General features: G+C 41.1%; 4 protein-coding genes across 4 annotated transcripts; 2 read left to right on the top strand and 2 right to left on the bottom strand.

The window, feature by feature from the left end:
- Nucleotides 1-2,915: 2,915 nt before the first annotated feature.
- On the top strand, nucleotides 2,916-6,387 carry myl12.1 (myosin, light chain 12, genome duplicate 1). The gene is made up of 4 exons (XM_062379612.1): nucleotides 2,916-3,037; nucleotides 4,978-5,177; nucleotides 5,367-5,528; nucleotides 5,822-6,387. The coding sequence occupies exons 2-4, from the start codon at nucleotides 4,994-4,996 to the stop codon at nucleotides 5,992-5,994; spliced, it is 519 nt and encodes a 172-aa protein (XP_062235596.1). The 5' UTR covers nucleotides 2,916-3,037; nucleotides 4,978-4,993; the 3' UTR covers nucleotides 5,995-6,387.
- A 1,105-nt stretch (nucleotides 6,388-7,492) lies between these two features.
- On the top strand, nucleotides 7,493-10,875 carry fastkd3 (FAST kinase domains 3). The gene is made up of 7 exons (XM_062379607.1): nucleotides 7,493-7,583; nucleotides 7,899-9,340; nucleotides 9,426-9,511; nucleotides 9,875-10,049; nucleotides 10,137-10,206; nucleotides 10,312-10,426; nucleotides 10,608-10,875. The coding sequence occupies exons 2-7, from the start codon at nucleotides 7,933-7,935 to the stop codon at nucleotides 10,704-10,706; spliced, it is 1,953 nt and encodes a 650-aa protein (XP_062235591.1). The 5' UTR covers nucleotides 7,493-7,583; nucleotides 7,899-7,932; the 3' UTR covers nucleotides 10,707-10,875.
- Nucleotides 10,876-10,917: 42 nt separating this feature from the next.
- Nucleotides 10,918-13,866, bottom strand: chmp5b (charged multivesicular body protein 5b). Its single transcript, XM_062379608.1, has 8 exons — nucleotides 13,707-13,866; nucleotides 13,060-13,164; nucleotides 12,527-12,573; nucleotides 12,349-12,442; nucleotides 12,186-12,257; nucleotides 11,901-12,009; nucleotides 11,381-11,496; nucleotides 10,918-11,291 (listed from the first exon to the last, which is right to left on the bottom strand). Exons 1-8 carry the CDS (start codon nucleotides 13,773-13,775, stop codon nucleotides 11,241-11,243), a joined length of 663 nt encoding a protein of 220 aa, XP_062235592.1. The 5' UTR covers nucleotides 13,776-13,866; the 3' UTR covers nucleotides 10,918-11,240.
- A 1,131-nt stretch (nucleotides 13,867-14,997) lies between these two features.
- Nucleotides 14,998-20,481, bottom strand: LOC133932399 (delta-type opioid receptor-like). The gene is made up of 4 exons (XM_062379063.1): nucleotides 20,340-20,481; nucleotides 19,880-20,147; nucleotides 17,640-17,992; nucleotides 14,998-17,275 (listed from the first exon to the last, which is right to left on the bottom strand). Exons 2-4 carry the CDS (start codon nucleotides 20,125-20,127, stop codon nucleotides 16,746-16,748), a joined length of 1,131 nt encoding a protein of 376 aa, XP_062235047.1. The 5' UTR covers nucleotides 20,128-20,147; nucleotides 20,340-20,481; the 3' UTR covers nucleotides 14,998-16,745.
- Nucleotides 20,482-23,199: the final 2,718 nt, after the last annotated feature.

Here is a 23,199-nt window from a genome sequence, read left to right as displayed (position 1 = left end):
GTACATGTTAAAAGGTTGTTTGGCAGTAAGATATAATTCAAATCACTAAAGATGTTTTGCCTATCGTTCTGGAAATTGTCTGGAACACAAACACGTTGCATTTTCCAAGCCAAAGAGATGCTGAACCTTTTTGGTCTTCACCCACCGTCACCATCCCACATGATGGTCGGCACGACAACATGTTTAAAATGTTCTGGCATTAGTCTGAAGTGTAAGCTCGTTACAAGAGATCAACAGTGAGTGAGGGGAGCTAAAACGAGACAGTGAGCAGGGTTACAACACTACGTGCTGGCTGATAAGAAATGGAATCTAATGCTACATAATTCGCCACATGGACCGCAGCCCAAAAAAGTGAGAGTGATAAACATATGTGTTCAGTTGACTCTTTAAAAGCTTGTATATGAAATTCAAATGCATAAAACCAAATAAATACCTTTCCATTGTTCGCTGGCAAGGACAGTCATACAATGGATGCCAATAAATAGCCTCCTTTAATTTTTATTAAAATTAGGAGTTAAATTCCTTCACGTATTAGCTGTATATAAATTGTTTCTAAATGCAGTGAAAGAGAAATTGACGTAATAAAAAAGTTAATCACATTAGATACATTCATATTGTAGTACCCTGTCTGGCACAAAGGTACAGTTACCAACAGGATTAATGACTGAGTGTCAAAGAATCCCACACGGCCTCTGTAGCTTTTATTACAAACATCTTTGGCTTTTGACTGAACCAATTTTAAGTCCAAATAACAAAAAGGCTGCCAATAGCAGCTCGTATAGAAAAGTCCCTTCCATGAAACTCTGCAGTTCATAAGAAAACCTGAGGTAGCCCAAATATTTCCACTGTAATGTGACAACACAGACACCTAATGACCTTATCCACTTGTATCCCAGGGTATTTGAGGAGTATAAATCTATTTTAGCGGTAGCGCTCTAACAATGTCTGCAGCTTAATAGGAGAATATCATCACCTAAACTCAGTTATTGTTTTATAACATCAAATGCATCAGTTCAATCTAAGGAACCCTGAAACTGTAAAGGCCTGTAATGATCAATTTGGTTGACGCTTGGACAAAAAGGTGTATTAGATAGATGGTAATGGTAATGTAATAAACTGCATGAGAGGTTTTTCTACTATTCTCTTCAATCCCATGCACATACACAAGTGGTTTGGTTCCCTCCAAATCTTCTCCAAGTCCATGTAATGAATCTTTTTCATGGTCCCAGTTATGTGTCTGAGTTCAGCTGTCCAGGAAATCCCAACTATGTGGCCTCCTCAAGGGATTTATAGGACTATTTTAAGTATTGTTTGGAATCATTTCCTTACACAGTTGCTGTATGCACATTTAAGATAATAACTGTAGACATAGAGAAATTCATTCAGCGCACACACAGGAGAAACAATCTATTCATTAGCTCAAGAAAGTCACTATGACACTGAGGAAATTAAATGTTTCATATAAACTAGTACACTCTAGTGGTTTAATGCAGCAGTACAATATCAAATGATGTTTACCTCTGCCAAGGAGGATCTGTTTTCCTCTGTATTTGTGTGTTGGTCTATTTTTCAGCTGGATTACACACAAACGATTTAACCAATTTCACTATTTAGCATATCAACACAGAGCATGTTTCAATATTTTAAGGGATTTTTCAGGGAATAATTCATGGATCTTTTAAAATCGATCATATAAACCAGAAATGGTTAAAGTACCTGACTTGTGTTGGTTTTTCAAAAAGGATCTTTAATTTTGTCTGTTAAAAACAACACTATGTAAGGAAATGGATTTAATTTAGGCCTTTGAGAGACCAGAAAAATATCAATAACAATGTTTAGTTCCAAAGTCTTTTTTTCAAACTGTCAACTTCTATTGATTTCGGTCAGAAATACCAGTCATGATGTTTTCTGAATATGCCGCTTTTGACCTAATATGTTTGCTTAACTATAAATGGCTCGTGGCTTATGTTCAACAATTTTCTTATCGACTCTGAAAGCGATATGGGCGCTGGACAGAAAGACAGATGTGGCTTGTTTTAACCTGTGAGTCAACGGTTCCACATCTTACTGTTGAAGCCCTGCAGCAGTAAGCCTCTCTTCACAGTAACGAACTGGACGCCAACTGTTGTCTGAACCACGCTGGATCGTCACTGTCTATTATTACCCATCCTATCAACATTTTTAACTTATTGTTTTGCTTTAGTACGTGAGGGTTGTCATAATTTATCACTTTTAGACCTGTCAGGAATACGGATGCAGATTAACGAACATAAACAACATTTATATTTAACCACTCTTATATATTAGCACTATCTTTAACAATATTTAGAGTTATTGATATTGGTATTGACATCTGTGATGCTGGTCCTCATAATAGCTTGTATCAGATCCAAGCCAAATTCTGACGTCACCTTTTGCACATGTATTTATTAATAGTAAGAAAAAAAACATTAATACCATAATTCTTGTATATAGTAATATCCCTTTACACATTTATCAGAGAGAGTGTGATTATTTGCATCTGACTGGAATATTTAACAACATGATTAAATGGGTCAATACTACACAATAAAATTATAAATATATTGTCTTATTGAAAGTAACTCCATTCATTCCCATTATTTAAACTTTCCCTTCCCTTTAATTGCACAATACGAAGCAGGATGTGTTCTTTCACTCCTTAAAAGGACAAATCCAGGAATGTCAAGGGAGCGTTTGTGGAATGTACATTTACTCGCGCGGGGGAGTTGAATCTACACTGTGTGTTTTATTACCGTTAATACTGACATATTAAGACCAGTTTCTTCAAATATAGTGTAGTAGATGATCTTTAATTGTAAAAGTAAGATAATGGTAAGGATTGACGTGCTTTTAAAACAAGTAATAAGGGTTTTCATGTATGGTGAACCCCCCTATTCTCCTGCTTTGGTAAGGTCGGTTGCTCTGTGCGGAAGCCAACATGAGGATGAGGAAGTGAAGGGCGGTGGTTGAGAAGACGAGCAGCACAGGGCTAACTAACATTTCTCCTCGTAGTCAGGTAAGACCGTGTTTTGATCTATGTTTCCGGGTCTTTACAAAACAGTTAGTTGAGTTATTAAAACTTCTCTAACATATAGCTGTGGCATTAAAGCTATTTACGTAGATTAGATGCTCCCCTGCCATTTTGAGTGTTCGCTTGATAGCGTTGAAAACACGGCTAACTGTTAGCTGCGCGGCTAACACCTCAGGAGCTAGCGTAGGTATTTTCAACTCGTAGGTTTTAGACCTGTATAGTGGCATTTTTCAGTAAATTTAAACCGTGTAATATTTTTAATAATGAGCTGCGGTTCACAAATGGATGAACATGAACTGTGTCAGGAAGCTTTAACCAGGCCGTGAAACCCCAGGACTGTGTACGTACTTTATAAAGTATCGTGCTAAAGTTATTTCTTCAAACATTTTAACATGGAGATCAATCGGTTTAGGGAAAAGCTGATTCTAGACTTGAACTGTCAGCAAAGTCCAAAAGTAATAATCATTATAGTAAATGGTAGTAAATTAGTATAGGGAATAACAATTAGTGTCCTCGATTAATCGATTATCAATAAAGTGGTTAAAGAAATAAATGTAAACATGCTACTCGAGTATTCGTTTTGGTGTTAAATTCAATGTATTGCTTCAAGGCAAATAAAATATCCTGAGATCTGAGAAGCTGGAAAACAGCATCTTTTTTTTTAATTCTTAAAACTAATCATCAGCAAAATTAGAGTTATAAGCTTATTAATGTTATTAATAAAATATAGCATGAACTAAAGAGCCTTTATAGCTTCAAAGATCTTAGAAATATAGTCCTGTTTTTTTATCCTTATCTAATGATCAGTAGACACAGTAGTATTCAACAATAATTGTTTTAATACGTCCGTTCTTTGTCATTTTTTCATCAAAATTATTCGCTGCTCTCCTTTTCATAGCCAATTGAGTATTAAAATATGAGTGTAGTTAAAACAGTGTTTAATCCCAAATTCAGATTTGTATCACTCAATATACTCATCAACGTGTCAGATAATATCATGGCATTAACACATGACCCGGCTCTGCGTAATCCCTGCTATCCGAGATGGTGGAGTCTTTTTTCCATCAGTGCTGTGTAGCTAAATCATACGTGTCTGTCAACTTAAATTTGTGACAGTTGGAAAGTTAAAAGTCTACATTCGAGACATTGCCTGATAAGGACATGTGTCCTCACATCACTAGCTTTCCTGCCCTCTGTGAGGTAATTTTCTCGCCCTCTGTGAAGCCAGTGAGCTGATCAACCTAGAAAGATGAGGAACATTCCCATTTATAGCTCAGTGAGAGGGACACCACACTGGGGAATCACTGCCAGAGAATGAAATGACTGCCACCGAGTTGTGGGCACGGGTGACGAAATATTATATATAGGATTATATTGTGTGAAATATGTTAACGTCATTGAGACAAAATAGGGCTGCAGCTCAGTTGTGTTCTTCATTGTAACTTTTGCTTTGGCAACTAAAACGTAGTTTTCCATATTGTTTCTGTTGCTTAACTAATAGTCAATTTGTCGACTGATTTATTTTCTTCATGAGCCACTAATTCCTTTTAAAATGAGGCTCAATCATTATTTAGGGAAATTAAATTGGAGACAATCTTGTGATAGACTCACACCAGCTGCAACGTCCCTCAACTGGATTTTATTTGACCCATGATTACTCTGGAGTTAATAAAACATTACTGCATGACTGCTTGGTATTCATGGGTTGGACAACAGCCACCATTACAGTGATTAAAATCTTTCCACAGACAGACATGCGCGCACATTCAACACAACACACCTGATCAGGAACTCAAAAGAAAGGAACCGCCTTTTTTAAAGTCCCAGCTACAGCTGTTCTCTTCAGGAGTCTCCTGACACTTAAGGAGTACTTCCCTAGTTGTCTGCAATAATCATGTGTTGTTGATTTTTTTTTTTTTTTACAGACACAAAACCGTCAACATGTCGAGCAAAAGAGCAAAGGGAAAGACCACCAAGAAGCGCCCTCAGCGCGCCACCTCCAATGTCTTCGCCATGTTTGACCAGTCTCAGATCCAGGAGTTCAAGGAGGCCTTCAACATGATCGACCAGAACCGTGACGGGTTTGTCGACAAGGAGGACCTGCACGACATGCTGGCCTCACTGGGTGAGTGGGGGAGTCTTACGAAACCTCAAGAATGAAAATAAGATCAAACATATCGGTGTTAAGCTGTAAGCTGTTAGAAAAGTAGTTATTGAGGCATACTGATTTAGTTTTTCATCCATCATTAGTGTAGAGCCAGCCATGCATTTGTAAAGGCGCAAACTTAATTGCGTGCACTTTACTTTTTTACAGGAAAAAATCCAACTGATGACTACCTGGAGGCCATGATGAATGAAGCTCCTGGACCCATTAACTTCACCATGTTCCTCACCATGTTTGGAGAGAAGCTCAATGGCACAGACCCCGAGGATGTGATCAGAAATGCATTCGCCTGCTTCGATGAGGAGGGCACAGGTAACTATATATGAAATGATTCTTTTCTCCAATTGGTGTATCCTGTGTTGTTCAAGTGGCGTAGGCTAATATATAGATGATAGATATGTTTTAAAGGAAAGTAGCCCACTTGTTTTTTTAATTTGAGGTGTATTTTGGAAGGTGTAATGCAGACTGCTTGCCTAAAACAATCCAGCTGTATCAATACAAATGAAGTGTAATTAAATCTTTGACAACAAAGGTAATCTCTCCAGGAGACGATTCTGTTGAGTTCTTTCTCAGTCTTATCTGTTCTCTCTGTTCTTCCTCGTCAGGTTTCATCCAGGATGAGTACCTCAGAGAGCTGCTGACAACAATGGGTGACCGGTTTACAGACGAGGAGGTGGACGAGCTCTTCAGGGAGGCTCCCATTGACAAGAAAAACAACTTCAACTACGTGGAGTTCACACGCATCCTAAAGCACGGTGCCAAGGATAAGGACGATTGAAGAGCCACCCCCTGCATTGACCTCCTCGCCCTCTTTGCCTCTTACCATCAGCTAGATGACCATGCTGCATGTCTCAACTCTCCAGTATAGAATCCTTTCAACCAAACCAAAGCAATAACTATCCAATCTCTTTGTAGTGAACTTCAAGTACTGCCAAATTTGCACGTCTCTAATTGGAAGAAAATATTCTAACATGCGTCTAAAGTGTTTTTTCTTCTGTCATTTAAAGATGTGGCAGCACTTTGGAAGCTCTTTGGGGGATAAGTCTTTGCAATTCATGTGATCGGGTATAGCTGAATTTTTACATTTTATAAAATAAAACTTTTTAAATAAAGCCCTTTATCAAGTTATATTCTGCTGACTGTTTCCCTTCCATAAACGACAACTAAAATACGTGTTGCATTTCTCTGTCTTTATTTTTCCTGGGGCTACTGATCTCAAATGCTCAGGCCAACTTTTTCAGGAGCTTGTCAAGTCCTGACAAGTCCACTCGCCCTCCTCCTAAAATTCATTGAGCGTGTGCAGACGAGCATCAGCTGAATTCCTTCTCTGAAAGGGAAAGTTCAGGCTTTAAATGGATACGGCTTGCACAGAAAACAGGAGTATTATTGCGGCATATTTAAAATGAACCTCTTGGAGAGGAAAGGAAAGTGTCCCTATGTTATGATTGGCTGTATGTGGTGGTGACTCGGCTAATTCATACAGGATATAAAAAATTCTGCAAATACAAGTTCTACCTACAGGGGATGTACAACTTTCTTGAAGACAACTCACCTCTCATCCAAGAGGCTTTTTCGGTTCATAATAGAAATGTTACTATATAGTCCTGCATTATCATATTGCTCTCTACAGAAGGCATTATCAAATAACTTGAATAAGTACAGCCCCACATTCCTCTTATGAGGTCACAATTAAGTACAATAGATTCAGTTTTTTTCATCAAGATCCATACGTTTTCCCCCTGGGAATCAGAAAAAAAAATTCCCTATCTCAAAATGCTAAGGAAAGTGATCCTGGATCTGCATTAAAATGTAATGGTTGTTCTCTGACCATGACACATCCTTCCACCATGTTTTGTAGTCATCCAGCCAGTATTTTTTCAGTAATCATAAAATAAAGCAAACATACAAATCAAAGGACAGGGGTCAAAAAATTCATACATGAGTACACGGCAATCACAATAAACTTGTGTATAATCATGACATAATCTTTTTATGGAAGACTCTCCTCACGTGAACTTTCTTTACGGGCTTAAGGAAAACAGGGGGTGATGCCTTCAGGTGCTGTGGGGAAATATGACTTGACCTGAAAATATGTTTTATAGCTAAATATTGCATTAATCAAGCATTCACCCTACTGCAGTGAAGGTTAAACATTGTCTGTTTCTCTAGAAGCGATTTATCTGTTAATATCCAATTTGTTATTGATTTATAAAAAAAGATTTCACACCAGGTTTGATTTAGTGTACCTACGGTATACAAACTACCGACATGCCCCTGAACGTCTCTCCCTCCTTACGGAACCACGCTAGTTTGACTTCCTCTCTGCCGCAGGTTCTGTGACACGTTCCCGCTGCTGGACAGGACCAGGTATGAACTTGACTGACTCCATGTTGTCCTTCTCTATTCTGTTTATCACACGAAGCTCAAGCTTCAGTCATAGAAAGCGCTAATAACCGGGAAAAGTGCGAGTCTCCTGTGCTAACCAGGGCGCTAGCGGCTAAGGCTAACGTTAGCTAACAGCATCCCTCAAGGTTGGTTAGTTAACAGGAGGAGGAGGCTGAGTTCTGTCATTGCTGCTTGTTCTATTCTCTGATTTACTGATATACTATCTTCTAACTTGGTTGTGTAAACGTTTTGTTTTATTTATGAACGTGTTTGTTGTTGTTGTTGTTTCTGAATAAGCTGGTCTTGAGGGGTCCTGGACCAGGGTCTCAAGATGATCCGGAGACTTGGCCAGCTCGGGATTCAGCGTTTCCCCTCCGTCTGCCCCTGCACCCGGCTCCTGAGAACCAGCAGTGCGGGTCGGCCCTCGTGTGCAACCGGCCCGGGCAGCAGACAGCTCAAGCCGGGCTGTGGGACCAGGGGCCTCACCACCATCATCAGGGAGCCGTCATTTGTCGCCAGCAGCTCTGTCGGACTCCACAAGGATGCGGACATCCCCCGGCTCCGTCTGACCCAGCTGCACCGACCCACCTCTGCAGAGGAGCAGGCTTTCCAGCAGGGTCTGGCCAGCTGCTCCTCCTCACGGCAGGTCCTCAGACTGCTGCGCTCGGTGGAGATCTTGTCTGACACCATGGCTGCTGCAGCGCTTCATCGAGTGGCCGACCTGGAGCAGGGGGGAAAGTCACTGAAGGACCCCGCCGTGCTGGAGAACGACACCATCAGGGCCCTGTGCTTCCAGCTGGAGCAGGACTCCGGACGGCTGACGGATGCCGGGTTGGTATCAGCTCTCCTGGCATGCACTCGCCTCTTCCTGGATCCCTGGAGCACTCTGATGGTTCGGCTGGTGTCTGAGAGCCAGGAGAGGCTCGACAGTGGGAAGATGACTGTAGCTGAGCTGTGTACCTTGGGCCAGGCAATGCTCGCCGTGGAGGGCCCTGGCTGTGTGATGCTGGAGCAGGTGATGGAGGACATCCAGAAGCTGGAGCCTGCCCAGTGGAGCCTCTCAGACCTCAGTGCAGTTTACAGGCTTCTGCAGGGTGGTGTGGGTGAAGATGGGAAATACAGAGACCTGTTGAATGCCATGCACACGCCGGCTCTGAGACTCACCTCCCGTATGGACCCTGCTGCTGTCAGCGGGATGCTCAGTGCTCTTGTGACGTTGAACCAGACCCAGGCCATGCCTCTGGTTATCGGTCTGTGTAAACAGGCTGTGCGGCATGTACCTCACTTCACTGATGAGGAGCTCACCCTTGTGGTAAGGGCGCTAATATACTTTGGTCACAGCGATCATTATTTTGTGGAGGCGATGGAGAAGAATGTCCCCACCATGGCATTCGCCTCCAACCCAGAAACGGTTACCACAGTAATGCAGTTCTTCAGCCGGAGGAACATCCTCTCCCCAACGGTGTTTGACGCCATCGCGGAGAGCTTTGTGTACCGAGCAGACGACTACACCACCAGCCAGGTGGCCAGGCAGATCATGGCTTTTGGGAAGCTGGGGTACCTCCCGCCAAACGCAGGCGAGGTGTTCAGGAAGGTTGAATCCATCCTGCACACGCGCTTTTCCCACTTCCAACCTCGAACACTGCTCAACCTGCTCCATGCCTGCGTCCTGGTGGAGAGGTTCCCCGTTAATTTTGTCTCCAAGGTCTTCAGCAGTTACTTCCTGCAGCAACTACAAGGTAAAACACCTCAACAGGCAGCTGACACATGATAAGAGATTAAAAACATTGTTGACATGTATGATTGTTTATTTCTGTGCCGCAGAGCAAGGCACAGGGATGGATCGGATCGTTCTGGCACAGCTGACTCAGCTCTACATGACAGTGAAGCTGGAGTGTCCTTTCTATCAGGTAAAGTATTTTAAACTATGTGAAGGGTTAATGTGACCAATGGATGAGCAGAAGCCTTTAAACAAACCCTCTAGTAACATGCAGTCAATACGTGAGGTTCAGTGCGATCCACGTTACCTGTGATAAAAACAAACTGACAGCAAGACAAGAAATTTGTGTCTTTGCTTTTATTGTAAACATCTCTAAGCCCATAATGATTTCTTTTGGATTTGAGATGCAGAGGTACAACTAATCAAGTAAAGTTTTCTCAGACATAAGATCCCCACTGTCTCCTTTTCTCTTGGCTGGGTCATAAATAGACATTTAAATCTGATATCTCATTCTCATGTGAATGATTGTATGTGTTTATTCTTCCTTCATCAGGGTCCCAAGCTGCTTCCAAAGTTCTGTGTTAAGTCTTTCCTCACGTCTGGGCGCTCCCTGGAGACACCGGTGGATGTACATCTGTACAACTCTGTGAAAAATGGACTGATCGAGTTGCTCGGGGCTCGTGCATTCTTTGGATCCAATGTCCTCACGCCCTACTGCTACACACTCGGTAACATACACAAAACAGCTGTTAATCGTCTCAATGTTTCCCACAGTTATATCTACAAATAACTTAAGGTTGGTTCTGTTCTTGTAGACGTGGAGATCAAACTTGATGAGGAGGGATATGTGCTGACTGCCAGTCAAACTGACGAGGTGTACAAAAGGTAAATTGTGTTATTTATTGCGTATGGTCACGATGCACAAGATTTTTCATGAATTAGTTGTGAGAGTTCTGGAGTTAATCTTTTAGAGCTGACATGTGATTGCAGGGTAGCTCTTTGTATCGATGGATCAAAGAGGTTCACTACAAACAAGAGGCACCTGCTGGGAAAAGAGGCCATCAAGCAGCGCCACCTGAGGCTCCTGGGATATGAAGTTGTTCAGGTTAGACCCTCACTTTCCCTTTTTATGTTTTAGAGTCATCAGTTTGTTTTCCTCAGGGAGAGTTCTGCCACATTTCTATCCGCCCAAATGTAACATCTGTGCATTTTGTATAATGCTAAGTGGCAAAAAAACACAATTATCAGTTAAACCTGAACCTGCTATATCTTTTTTTTTCTTATAGATTCCTTACTATGAATTTGAAGAACTCCAAAGCATGACCAATGTGGTCGAGTACCTGCACCAGAAGATCTTCCCTCACACGTACAGGCTGAGCTGGTGATGACACAAAGGACTTTGCTGAAGATGTGACATCATGAATTGTGGCTTCTTTTGATTAAAATAAATCAATATTTATTTTTGCTAATAAGTCGTTGCCAAATGAAGGTGTTTAAGTTATTGATTCTGTACATCCACATATTTATCTTTTGAATAAATTTACTTTGAGTATATATTGACTTTTGATTGACTCGAATGCATCACGACAATTGAAGTATGGATTGAAAAATATAATTTATTTGGTTGTTGGTAAACACAAACTGCAGAGACTGTACAAAGAGAGAAGCGAGAGAGAAAGAGAGCGAGAGAGAATCCCAGTTCCACCAATCACCTTAGATACATATGAAAGAAGCATACTAGTAATTAATAATCCACTTTTATTCAAGAAACCTGATTTGATGTAATTTTCCATCATTCCTTGTACAGTAGATGCTCTGATTTTCAAGGCTTCCCTCTAAAGGCTGGGAGTGTCATTTGGATAAATACAAAAAAAGGCTATGATACATATAAAACCAGCATGAGTGCAGCGATAACTTCTTTATGTAGCAGGAATCTGAGGAAGGCCAAACTCGTCCACCAGAACACCATCCTGTCAGAAAATGAAAAGAATATTCGTTAATCAAGCCAATGAATAATTTGGAAGATGTGAAACTGAAAAATCCCAAAGCTGTGACGTACCCGGTTGGTTGACTTGTCGCCAGGCATACCCTCTGGGATGGAAGGAGCTGTCGCAGCGTCATCCAGGTAGGAGCTGTCCTCGTCCATCAGGAGCTCGTCTCCCAAAGCATCCAGCTCTGTGGACACAGCAGTGTAAGGTACCATCACAAAATGTCTATCACTCAGCAATGATATCATGATGCCAACATCTGCATTACTGCAAAACCATTGTCTAGTCCTGCACGGCCTCTAACAAAGCCAGGTAACTGGAAATCACTTCCTCTTTGTCACTCTTTAACAAATATGTCCTATAGTCTATATCTATCTATATATTAGCCAAACCACTTTCATAATTTTTTTCAATTAAATCTGTTAATAAGTCAAAAAAGACTATAATTCAACATGGGGACAGCAGTATCAATAAACTCCTTAAACACCTTATAAACAATGCAAATATAACAAAGTTCCATTTGTTAGAACCAGCGCAGCTTTGGACTGAATACTATAGTTATACCGATGAAGAGAAAGATTTTTTCCTAACCTGCTTCCAAGTCATCTTCATCGATGTCGGGTGTGCCATAGCTTCTGCCCAGTGCCTCCTGGATGTCATTGGCGTCCTCCATCATGTCCTCCAGCTGATCTTGGACATCCTGTATACAAAATAACAGAGTTCATGATTCTCTTTCATTCACATTCCCTGTGAAAACTGTGCGGAAAGTTTACCAAATTTAAGTCCACGAGCTCACTTAATAATAAAATGATCTGGTTATTAGCCACAAACAACGCTTCAAACAATTATTTTGAGGTCCCAAAAAAAATGAATTACCTCAATCTGATCAATGTTCACTTTCTTGTAAGCTTTCTTCATGTCTTTGAGGCCGAGTTTCATGGCATCAACCTACAAATAAAAACAGATGTTAGCAGAAATTAAACTCATTACTTTTCAACACAATATTAAGTTTTCTGGATTCAAATATAATTCTTCTTACTGTGGTTTTAGTGTCTTTAAGGCTCGATATTGTGTAGTTTGTTTGTTCCATATTGAACGACTGCTGCATCAGGTTATCTTTCTGACCCTCATACCTGGAGGAGACAAAGATAAAGTTAGGCCTTGACGAGTTTAAAATGCATTTGACATGGTCAATAATGAAACCCGGAGGTACTTACATCCTCTTCTGCTTCAGAACTCTCAATGCTTTCTGCTTCACCATGTTCTAATAGAGGAAAAGGAATGAAAGTACTTAGTAAACATGTAAATACCAAACAAGAGAATACAGCCAAAAATCTTTGCCTAGCACAAAAAAACCCCCGAAGATGTCCTATTCACAGAATTACTTTTCTATGAGATGTTTTCGACAGTATTTATAATTTCAGAGGTCATAATAATGACAAAACATGTAAATTTAACAGAATAATTCTTCTATTTTATTTCAGTTACGACTCTGAAACTAGATAAGTTCTTTGGCCTTTATTCTCTGTATGAATTTGTTTTTCAAAAGGTTTACCCTGAGCAAGGCCACACAACGATGATGGCAATCGTCACATCATACAGTGATAGAAGCATACATGTGTTAAACTATGTTTTATGTTATGTTTTATTAAATTCACAGGCATCAGATAAATACTCAGTAATTGACAATACACATAGTCCATGTATTGTATTCGGTACCAGGAAGTAACATTCCCACGTGAACTCTCACCTTCGAGGGCCCGTCCCTCATCTTCTTCATCTGGTCCTTGTACTTGACAAGTTCGGCATCTAGTTTGGCAATCTTCTTCTCCACGGAGTCCGCCCGGGAATCAACCTTAAAGTAGAAAACAGAACGTCAGGCATCAGCTTTTTGTGAGAAAGAGATGACCTCATCGATGACTTTGCTATTTCTGTAGGCTGGTATGAAAGCTAATTGATCAGGTTTCTTCCTTCCCAGTAAACTCCAGACAGCTGACAATAGCTGTGACTGGTAACCTGTATAACTGGTTGATGTGTGTGCCACCTCACCGAGAGAATAAAACAGTCTCAGCTGTGTGACTCAAATTCCTGCTCAGTTGCATAACGCGGATTCCTAATCTGAGCTGATACACATTGTTTTATGGAAACCTCAGGTGAGATACAGAGTGTAAAGGGAACGTCCTACTTTACACAATCGAGTTATTGTTTGTATTTATCAATTTGTAAGATATTAAACTCGGTTATTTTGAGAAAACGGTGTTAAACAAAACAAACGCTGGCCTTGTTCCTGCTCATAAACACGGCTAGCAGGTTAGCTAGCAGCTAGCAGCAGGGCTCCATCTTTTGTTTACTTTGCTCGAGACAGCGGTTAGAACTCGTCAGAAACGCGACACTCACGCTTCCGATGCAGTCGGAGAGGTTCGGCGGCGGCGCCTTCGGGGTTCCTCGGCCGAAGATGCGGTTCATGTCGGCGGAGTTGAGGCTTCAGAAGTAGAAAAACTGCGGCGCTCGCTCGCTCGCCGTCACAGTCCAACTGGGGAGGGGAAAACACCCGGAAGAGCCTTCTGTGTGACGTCACGAGAGTCACATGTTAATTCCTCGCTCAACCCCGCCCTCCTCTGTGTTCAGAGTTGATGGATTTTTTAATTTTTTATCTGCTTCAGCCTCAAGTTTTTTGTCTGTGAAGTTTTACTGTTTCTGTTTATATTTCTATTAATTCCTCACCTCACCTGTTGGTACCAGGGCCCTGTACTTTGTAAAATTATTAATAATGTGCCTGTTTTTTTTGTTATTGACTTGATATATAGTGTTTTGGTGTGATTGCCTTAGACTAGTAATACAAACTGATTAAAATACTACCCTGAGTTAGCAGGAGGTGACCAGGGTGCAGCGAGCCAGAGGTTAAGTAATGTAGGAAAAGATTGATCCATCAAAGCTCATTAGATCTTTAAACGATGATGAAGAGTTCCTATATACTGGATTAAAGGCTCTTTCTATCTTTTCTATTGTCACTGAAAAGCTTAATCCTATGTAATACTTGTATCTTACTGAGAACCATACTATGTTATTTGTTGCTCTATTTGTGGCTGTTCAGGTGTATTTAATTTGTGATATTTGTTTTTTTCTTGCCTGAGATAATACTGAAGTAGCATAATGTCATTTGCACATTTAAAAGAACCTTTGAAACAAAAGACGCCATTCCATTGAAAACTACACAATGAAAAAACATTCACTCAACTAGGAATACAAATGAAAGTACTAAAGTGGTAAAGAAATGGGTACAAATTGAGCTGACCAATCGATTTCAACATCTGATATATGTCCAGTACACAGGGAATCATAAACTCCCTATAGGGAATCATGTAATCGGCTAATAAAGAATCTGAAGCTTCTGCACAGGACACGTTTTGTGTATGAAACTATCAATCACTGTTTTTATTTTTTTAATTGGACCTCATCTATAGTTATGTCTTTTACTGTCCTCTGGAGGGAGCTGCTGTCATAGAGTATAAAATCAAATCTAAACCTGGAGAGGAACTCACACTAAAACCAAAGAATCGTCATTAAAACTCATCCCGTGCTGGAAATGTATTGACAACAAAAAAGGCTCTTCTTCAAATAAAACAGTCCGTTGTGCAAAGTTGTTGTTTTTTAATCACATATTTAATGGTAGTGAGCATGAGGCGAAAGGTGAATATCACTGCTGCCACATGATAGATTCCAACCGTCAACCAGCTGATTGTGTCACAGCGAGAGAAGACAATCGATGTGGATTTGTTTTAACTGGTTTTAATATTGAGTTCTTCACAGGCAGGATGTTTTGATCAATATATCTCCTGCTCGGCCGACAGCAGACGAAGCCTATGTATAGTCGCAGGATGAACCAGGAAAACAGACTGAAAAGAAATATTAAAATGATGCTCTGGTCTACTGTGCTTTATCCATCTTTATGCCAGTGGACACCTTGTGGCGAAAGATTGATTAACTATTTGAAAAACGTTTTTATCTCAAGCATAACAAGAGAAACTGAAAGTGTTTGTGTTAATTCATTTCTTAAATATTGTCGTCTTTCTTTCTAATGAGAGAGATGAGTTCATCCCATGATTAAATATCATGTTTGTATAATACATAGTCTATTTGCAAATACATTCAAAATAACAGCACGGTCCATTGAGCATATAGGCAGCTGATGTTGCATTTACTATCATAGCAATGGTTACTGACATGCTACAAATACAGTTGATCTCAATAATGCTTGTGCAAAGATTTTCTTTTCTCATCTATACATAATAATACATACGTAATTACAATGCTGTACATTGGACAGATAAACTGTTTCAACTTGGTTAAGAGATATTCATGTTTTCAGATTGCACTCATTGAATAGGTCTCGACAATAAAAGCATGAGCATTTCAACAGGACTATGTGTATCATGGTAAAAGCCATACACAGCACACTTGATTGAAATATATATGTATATATATATATGTATAATTTAACAACTTATCCATCTGGACACAACTCCAGAGTCAAAGCGGATAGAGAGCCCTCTGTCAAATTGTAAATGCACATTCAAGTCCAGGATTCACCTGCTCAACATTTTTTCCCCCAATGATTTCAGAAGCTTTTGGCACAGATCTGAAAACGTGCTATTCAGTAATCATCCCTGAAATCATTTCCCGCTGCTACAAACATCTTCTCCTGGACTATTAAAGGCACATTTGGTCATAGAAAAAGAATATAGGCGGAATTGACAGGAGGAGGAGAGAGGTGTGAAGAAAATGCAACCAAAATAAATGTATATCAAATTATATTCTTCTGACCTCTTATGCAGTATGTTTGGGACATGCTACTTTTTGGCGGTCGAAAATAGTGAAAAAGCCTCTAATCACTTCCCTCGGCCCGAAACGATGCCTTAAAAACCGTCTTCTCCGTCCAATCAAAAGAACAAAGTTAGTCAATTACCCATCTTAAACTTGAACCAATAAATGTAACTAGTTGAAGATTTAATCTTTTATAAAGTTTATCATTGTAGTTCAATAAATCCTAATATTAATCTTAAGAAAGAAAAATGTTTCATCCCATCAGGTTTTCTTTTCAAGCATAAACAAACCCTCCACCACTTTAAATCCACCTGAACGTTGAGATAATAAATACACACAATCGTCCAGGAGGAAGTAATTTGCTTCGAGAGGCTGAAGTCAGAGCAGAGGGGGACGATCAGATTGTTTTCATGCAGAGCCGGTCAGTGTTTTTGATTCTATGTGGTTTGATGGAAAAGATTATATACAATGTATGATTTGAAATCACTGAGTAAACAGTCAACCTTGGCAATAGAGTCATAGATTCTACATGGCTGACGTGATGTGGGTTAAGCCCAGGTCTTGTGAGTCTTCTTTTCCGATGTGCGAAATTGTAGACAGTTCCACTGCTAGTCATGCCGGTTTACTAGTCCCACCTTGGTTCTCCCGGGGAACGGAGGCCTCCCTCACTGTGCTCGGGGCCTTTCTGCCCCCGGACACCCTCTCCCCTTTCAGTTTGGCCGAGAGGCAGAAGTCTTTGAAACACCTCTTGAAGTTCTCGTCCAGGAAGGCATAGAGCACCGGGTTGAGGCTGCTGTTGGTGTAGCCCAGAGCCACGCAGAAGAAGTAGGCGGCCATGATGGCGGTGGTCTCCGGCACGCTGACGAGCGCCTTGATCAGGATGAAGATGTGAATGGGCGTCCAGCAGACCACGAACACGGCCACCACCACCACCACCAGCCTGGTGATCCGGCGCAGGTTGCGATCCTTCTCGCGCGAGCCGGACAACATTCGGACGCTCTTCAGCCGCAGCACCATCAGGGAGTAGCACACGGTGATGATGAGCACAGGCACGACGAAGGCGAAGACAAACACGCAGACCTTCATCACAGTGTCCCAGTACACATACGGCTCCGGGAACTGGAGGGCACACTCCGTTATGTCTGCAGGAGGGGGGGAGGGAGGAGGAAAATGAGAACTAAGTGATGAAGTGCACTTGTGCTTCACCATAAATACATTCCACTCTGTGCCTTTCTATTATCAAGTTAACAAGCTGGTACAGATGTTCTTAATCTACAGGGAACATTTTGCTCGAGACAACTTAATTTTTCTAAAACCATCTATATTCAGGAAGGGCGGCGCAGTGATGTGTGGCTAATGGAAATCTGATGGATTGACTAGATAGAATATATTACTGCTTTTAAACCACTGCTATTAACACATGCTTGAATTGAATGTCAAGAGCCTAAGAATACAGGAAGAAACCTCGAGGCTTTAATCGGGTGGATGGTGAAAGCGCTTCCTCACCGCTGTTTGTTTGGGTGCCACCGAGAACAAACGCAGGAATCCCTGCGGCCGACGACAGGAGCCAGATGCACACGTTGATCATCTTGGCTTTAATGGGAGTGCGGAAGTCCAGGGCTTTTACAGGGTGGCACACGGCCACGTAGCGATCCACGCTCATCATGGTGAGGGTGAAGATGCTGATGAACATGTTGTAGTAGTCGATGGAGATGAAGACCTTGCACACAACCTCGCCGAAGGGCCAGGTGTTCAGCAGGTAGTCGGTGCTCTGGAAGGGCATGGTGGTGGTAACGAGGGCGTCGGCCAGGGCCAGGTTGAAGATGTAGATGTTGGTGGCCGTCTTCATCTTGGTGTACCTGCTCAACATGCACAACACCAGGTTGTCCTTAATTAGTGAGGAGAGAGAGGTGACCAGAGCCAAACATCCATCCAGACTTCCTGCCTCTGTGGCGGACCTCGCTCATTATGAATTAAACATCGATCATTAGTCCACACGGCTTCCCTTGAATCTGTAATGTTATTTTTCAGACTCAAGCTTCATTGTTATGTATATTGACTGCCGATTGGAGGCCAATGTGTAATCAACTCGTTTTCACCTCATTAAATTGTCAAAGCATTAGAGCTCTGTGTGATGACTTTGACTAAGTCTAATTTAAAGTTTTAACAAGCACCTATAACACTGAGGTTAATCCTTTAGAATTAAAATATTCTCATTTGAAGTTGCTCTGCCACATTAAACAGTCATGACTCACAGATCCAATCAATGAATGTCATTCTTGCAGTATAAAGTATAACTGGATATATGCACCCATTGTTTGAACATTAAATACGAAGCTACAGGCCATTAGCTTAGCTTAGCATAATGGAGCGTATAGTCTTGACTCTTGTATCAATGCTCTGTTTTGGTCTCCACCATCTACTGGAGAAAACACTTTGGCTTTTCAGTGGCTCAGTGCTTCACAGCATGTTTACACCAGGGCTAGTTTGCTGCAGATTGGTTCAGTGTTGGATTTAATGTACAATTGGTTTATCAGAGATTTTCAGTTGGAAAAAAAAGTGTGTAAAAAGTGTGGACCGCTAATAAGGGCAATGAGACTAAATAAAGTTGTAAAGTTTGTCTGTCCTCAAACTGAAACAATGAGCTGAAAGATCCTAAACACTCTGTGGGGCTGAGGAACTATCTTTGACACCCATTGTGTTTCGATTCATTGTCAATACAAAATATCCATTAGAGCATTTTTAAAGACCTACAACGTGCACTTCCATTACTTCCACTAATGGCTTGAGGTTCAGTGTTTACATGGCCTATGTTGACTTTGGGTGAGAGTAATTTGTTTAACCTAAGTCAACATAAACCTCTTCCTCCTTCAGTTAACTGAGCAACCGAACAGTAAAATATTATCATTATTTTCTCAATCCGTTGTGATAGCATCAGCTGCTGCCGAGAGGGCGACGCCATCAGTCTGATCTGAGGTAATTGTCGTCCATGGACCGCGGCATTCTGGATGGCACTGCTGCTTTTCACATTACATCACAGGAGATTTGTGGCTCTCATACGCCATAAATATCCCCCAATGAGGTGCAGGGCGACTATCAGCTTGATAGAGCGCCGCTGGTTTCAACTATAATTAATATCATGGTCACCCCACTATGGGTCTGATTTATTGTATATTGTTATTATACCTTGGAGGTCTTGAGGGCTATTAGACTCATAAAATGGGCCAATCTGAAGGTTTCCGGCACTGGAGGAGGCAGAAATCAATTCTGTATATATTGCAGTGTTTCACACTTTTAAAGCTGGGTGTGAAATGGCAGCATTAATTTGAACCCCAGTTTTGTGACTTATAGATAAAACGATTTTTCAACTTTAGATGCTGTGGTCAGTCATTTGAAAGTACATTACATACTCACTCTTCTAATAAACTCGCAGCATAAGTGGACATATGAGCAATATCGTTTGATCCTGTGTAGGACTTGTCTCTGGAGAGCGTTCAGGAACAAAATACAAGCACTAAAAGAACTCTGACACAAACCAGACCGCCCATAGACTGTGGCCAGTGGCTTCTGTATAAACAATAAAACACCTGGACCTCTGTTTTTTATCACCTACATATGAATTCTACTTCTCTGCACGTGCCAACAGAGATATCGTCCCTTACAATTATTATCATTTGAAATCTCTGTTAGATACATATTTCTAATTTCTCATGAGGCATATTATATTCATTTAAATCAGACCTTACCTAATGATGACATACATGACGAGGCAGTTGCCCAGCAAACCCACCACAAACACCACGGAGTAGACCGCGGTGATGATGGGAATGATGGGGGACATGCTCTCCGACTCCCATCCATCGTCGTGGCTCACGTTGCGGCTCTCTGAGGACCCGGACACCCAGGCGGAGGAGGAATTGAGCGGACAGTCCTCCAGCAGCGTGGGGAGGCACTTGCTGTCTTCTTTGAAAATTTCCACCGGGGTGTTTTCCATCGTCGCACTTGTTTGTCCGGCTGCGTAAAAAAGAGGAGACATGCGTAAAAACTAGATGCGTAAAAATATGTTTGATGGTGAAAATGGAGAAAGACGAGGGACAAACTTCACTTTGCAGCAGGAGACACTTTGTGGATGATGCCAAACACAGTCCGGAACAAATCAGGAATAAATCATATATCACTGTGATGTGAAGCTCGCAGGTTACTCACCTTTATCAACAGGAATCAGCGCACGCTCCCGTTAAATTAACCACAATATGTAATATTTAATAATGTATCCCCGGAGTTGATATTCAGCCCGGGTTGTTTTTGTTGTCCTGCTGAAGGTAACAGCTCATCAAAGTTTGTGGACGGCTCTGCGCGCCTGGAGAGGAGCAGCCAACAGCTTTGCGGACACTCGTGCACTCGCACTGATGGCGAAGAGGTGGGGGCGCGCAATCAGGATAGAAACGCACGCATGCACCCACACACACACACACATTTGTCTTTTCATAGTTGTGAGGACACATTACGCATTCCCTGGCCCCTTTCCGTAACCGTAACCATCACAACTAAATGCCTAACCTAAACCCTTACCCTAACCCTAACCTAAAGCTAAAACACTAACCCATTACCTTAACATAATCATAGACATACAGGTCCTCACAACATGAGTAATACCTGCATCATACACACAGATATGTGCAGTTATCCTTTGCTTTGACTCCTATTCATTACGGACAGCCTTAACCCCTTACCTTAACTATGACAGATCATGGCAACACTTAACCTAACCACGATTCACATCCCTGAAATTATATTTGGTCTCAAACAGGCTTTGGTCCCCATTAGCGCCCCTGCTCCTGCACAAACAGGTAACACTCCACACACACACATACACACATTCACATGCACATGTACACGACTGTCAAGCTTCACCCAAAATATGAGACGACAGAGCAATGACAGTCACCTTCAGGCAGACCCTGGGTTTCCCACAGTCATATGACACAGCGGAGTAACAAGTGTTGAGCATCATTGACAGAGACATCCCTCATTTGTGGACGTCCCAATTTACTCCATATTAAAAATAAATGAAGGACAGAGGGTTGGAGGGATGTCTCACATGAATCTGGAGACATTCAGCCCTGGGTGGTCGCAGTTAAGAGTCATAACAACTCTCAGCGCTGCACAGTTCAGGACATTTCTTTAGTGGACAGAGAGAAGTTCAGGGACGGGAGAGGGAGATGATGTATGACCACGCTCCAACACAGATGGGATTCAACACATTCACAGCAGAATGACCCACAATTTCACTATTGAAGTTAACCTTAAAAACCAAACCCTGGATCATTAAAGTCATTGATCTCAAGATTATGATTTATTAACGTCACTTAAAATCAACAAATTCTTAAGAGCAAATGTAGGTTGTATTGTTGCTTTTTAAAAAGGAGTTCAAGAGTGAAAAATGCAAATTGTCCCGACTTGTCAGGGTCCGAGGAGCCACATGCAGTGCAGGAGTTATATTCTACTCTAATAAGTGCAGAGATTTTTTAATAGCACACTGTGACGCGTTGTTTTGAACCCAGAAGCCATGATGTAAAGCTCTCCTTTATTTTGCAAGACCAGCATCACACGCCATTATTAAACATAGTCTGATGAAAGCTGCTGAAGTGTGTTAGATGACAGAGTTGCACAAAATGTGTGTCTGACAAATACAAATATGAATTTTGCAATAACTTGAGGCAGATGCACACAAAAGTGTTATAATAACTAACAGTATTAAGATTAGAGACCACGACAAATTCAGTGGATGAATTAATAGAATTACCAAAAGCAGTGGAGGCATACAATCCTCAGCAGAGGTAATGACTCAGAACTAACCTTGAATTTAAATGGGTTCTTCTTCAGTACATCTCTCATCCCTCCACCACGTTTTCTACAAATCAGCGCTTTTTGTGTAATCTTGTTGAGATACGGGTCAAAACATAACCTCTTTATAGAGTCATTAAATAAATAACATATAACATTAAGTATTTAATAATGTTTTGTGACATTAAAAAAGATCTTTATGGATTTTATCCCCTTCAAAAGAAACACACATGCTCAATTTATGTTGAAGGGAAGAATACTATCTTTTACTATTGTACAAAACTGCTTATGATAAGGTCATAAATAGGAGAAACTATATAAAGGAATACAATCAGATATATGCATTACACCACATATCGTGTTATTCAGCTATGCCTAACATGCAGGCTGCTCTTACTCGTGGATCATATGAAAACGTACACATGTTTACATTAGATGCATTAGGCCGATGCTTTTTCCGAATGTTATCATGATGTGAGTTATACTCAGCATGACATCGGTCGGTGAAGTATCCAGAGCAGCTGACGTCTGAGGATATTAAAACGTCCCCAGGGCTCAGGAGCAGCCGCAGAACTGTGAGTCGGGAATCATGGGAAATATAAGGAGGAAAAACCAATGAAAAGTCAAGAGCCATTACAGCAGCAAGAAAATGATTTAAACAGTCTAGCTGCTGACTCGAATGAAGTAATGATTCGGCTCACTATCTGCTTTCATTATGTTTCTTTGAAATCAGGATTTTCTCTGAATGGTTTTAAGGTCAATGACTTAGAGCTCTTAAGGTTATTTGAGTTAAAGAGATTGAAAAGTTTTCAAAGATTTATTCTCTTATTCATCCACACTGACTTTTAATTCAGTCAATAACCTTATTTTTCTGTCAAATCTTGTATCTTTTTGTCTTTATTTTTAAAGAAATGTTCAGACTCGACAAGTCAATACTCCCTTATATAGGCTCGACCAATCAGGAGTCAGTATCAGCTGTCAATCCTGACGATTCACCTTGTTTTTCGTGCATCAATCAACTAATTCAAACCAAACTTATCAATGAATTGAACATTTGAACAAAGATCAGTGTGATACATGAAAAAACATTTGATTTGATGTGTACTTTCACTTTTTAGTTTGATTTCCTGCTAATAACATGGAGGAGGCCGGGTTCATGAGCTATACTGCAGGCAGCCACCAGGGGTTGATTGAAATATTTTGGCTTCACTTTCAGGGA

Source organism: Platichthys flesus, chromosome 21 (assembly GCF_949316205.1).
Source record: "Platichthys flesus chromosome 21, fPlaFle2.1, whole genome shotgun sequence".
Classification (NCBI taxonomy): domain Eukaryota; kingdom Metazoa; phylum Chordata; class Actinopteri; order Pleuronectiformes; family Pleuronectidae; genus Platichthys; species Platichthys flesus.
This window is presented reverse-complemented; position numbering and strand designations above follow the sequence as displayed.

Bases quoted from the DNA above. Each gene is read 5' to 3' on its own strand.
- myl12.1 (XM_062379612.1), top strand. From the start codon at position 4,994: ATGTCGAGCAAAAGAGCAAAGGGAAAGACCACCAAGAAGCGCCCTCAG. The intron at 5,178-5,366 runs GTGAGTGGGGGA...ACTTTTTTACAG, and splicing joins CGACATGCTGGCCTCACTGG to GAAAAAATCCAACTGATGAC. The intron at 5,529-5,821 runs GTAACTATATAT...CTTCCTCGTCAG, and splicing joins CTTCGATGAGGAGGGCACAG to GTTTCATCCAGGATGAGTAC.
- LOC133932399 (XM_062379063.1), bottom strand. From the start codon at position 20,127: ATGGAAAACACCCCGGTGGAAATTTTCAAAGAAGACAGCAAGTGCCTC. The intron at 17,993-19,879 runs GTAAGGTCTGAT...CATGTTGAGCAG, and splicing joins GTCATGTATGTCATCATTAG to GTACACCAAGATGAAGACGG. The intron at 17,276-17,639 runs GTGAGGAAGCGC...CCCCTCCTGCAG, and splicing joins TGGCACCCAAACAAACAGCG to ACATAACGGAGTGTGCCCTC.
- fastkd3 (XM_062379607.1), top strand. From the start codon at position 7,933: ATGATCCGGAGACTTGGCCAGCTCGGGATTCAGCGTTTCCCCTCCGTC. The intron at 10,207-10,311 runs GTAAATTGTGTT...ATGTGATTGCAG, and splicing joins ACTGACGAGGTGTACAAAAG to GGTAGCTCTTTGTATCGATG. The intron at 10,427-10,607 runs GTTAGACCCTCA...TTTTTCTTATAG, and splicing joins TGGGATATGAAGTTGTTCAG to ATTCCTTACTATGAATTTGA.
- chmp5b (XM_062379608.1), bottom strand. From the start codon at position 13,775: ATGAACCGCATCTTCGGCCGAGGAACCCCGAAGGCGCCGCCGCCGAAC. The intron at 12,258-12,348 runs GTAAGAAGAATT...TTTTATTTGTAG, and splicing joins TTAAAGACACTAAAACCACA to GTTGATGCCATGAAACTCGG. The intron at 12,010-12,185 runs GTAATTCATTTT...TTTTGTATACAG, and splicing joins TGAACATTGATCAGATTGAG to GATGTCCAAGATCAGCTGGA.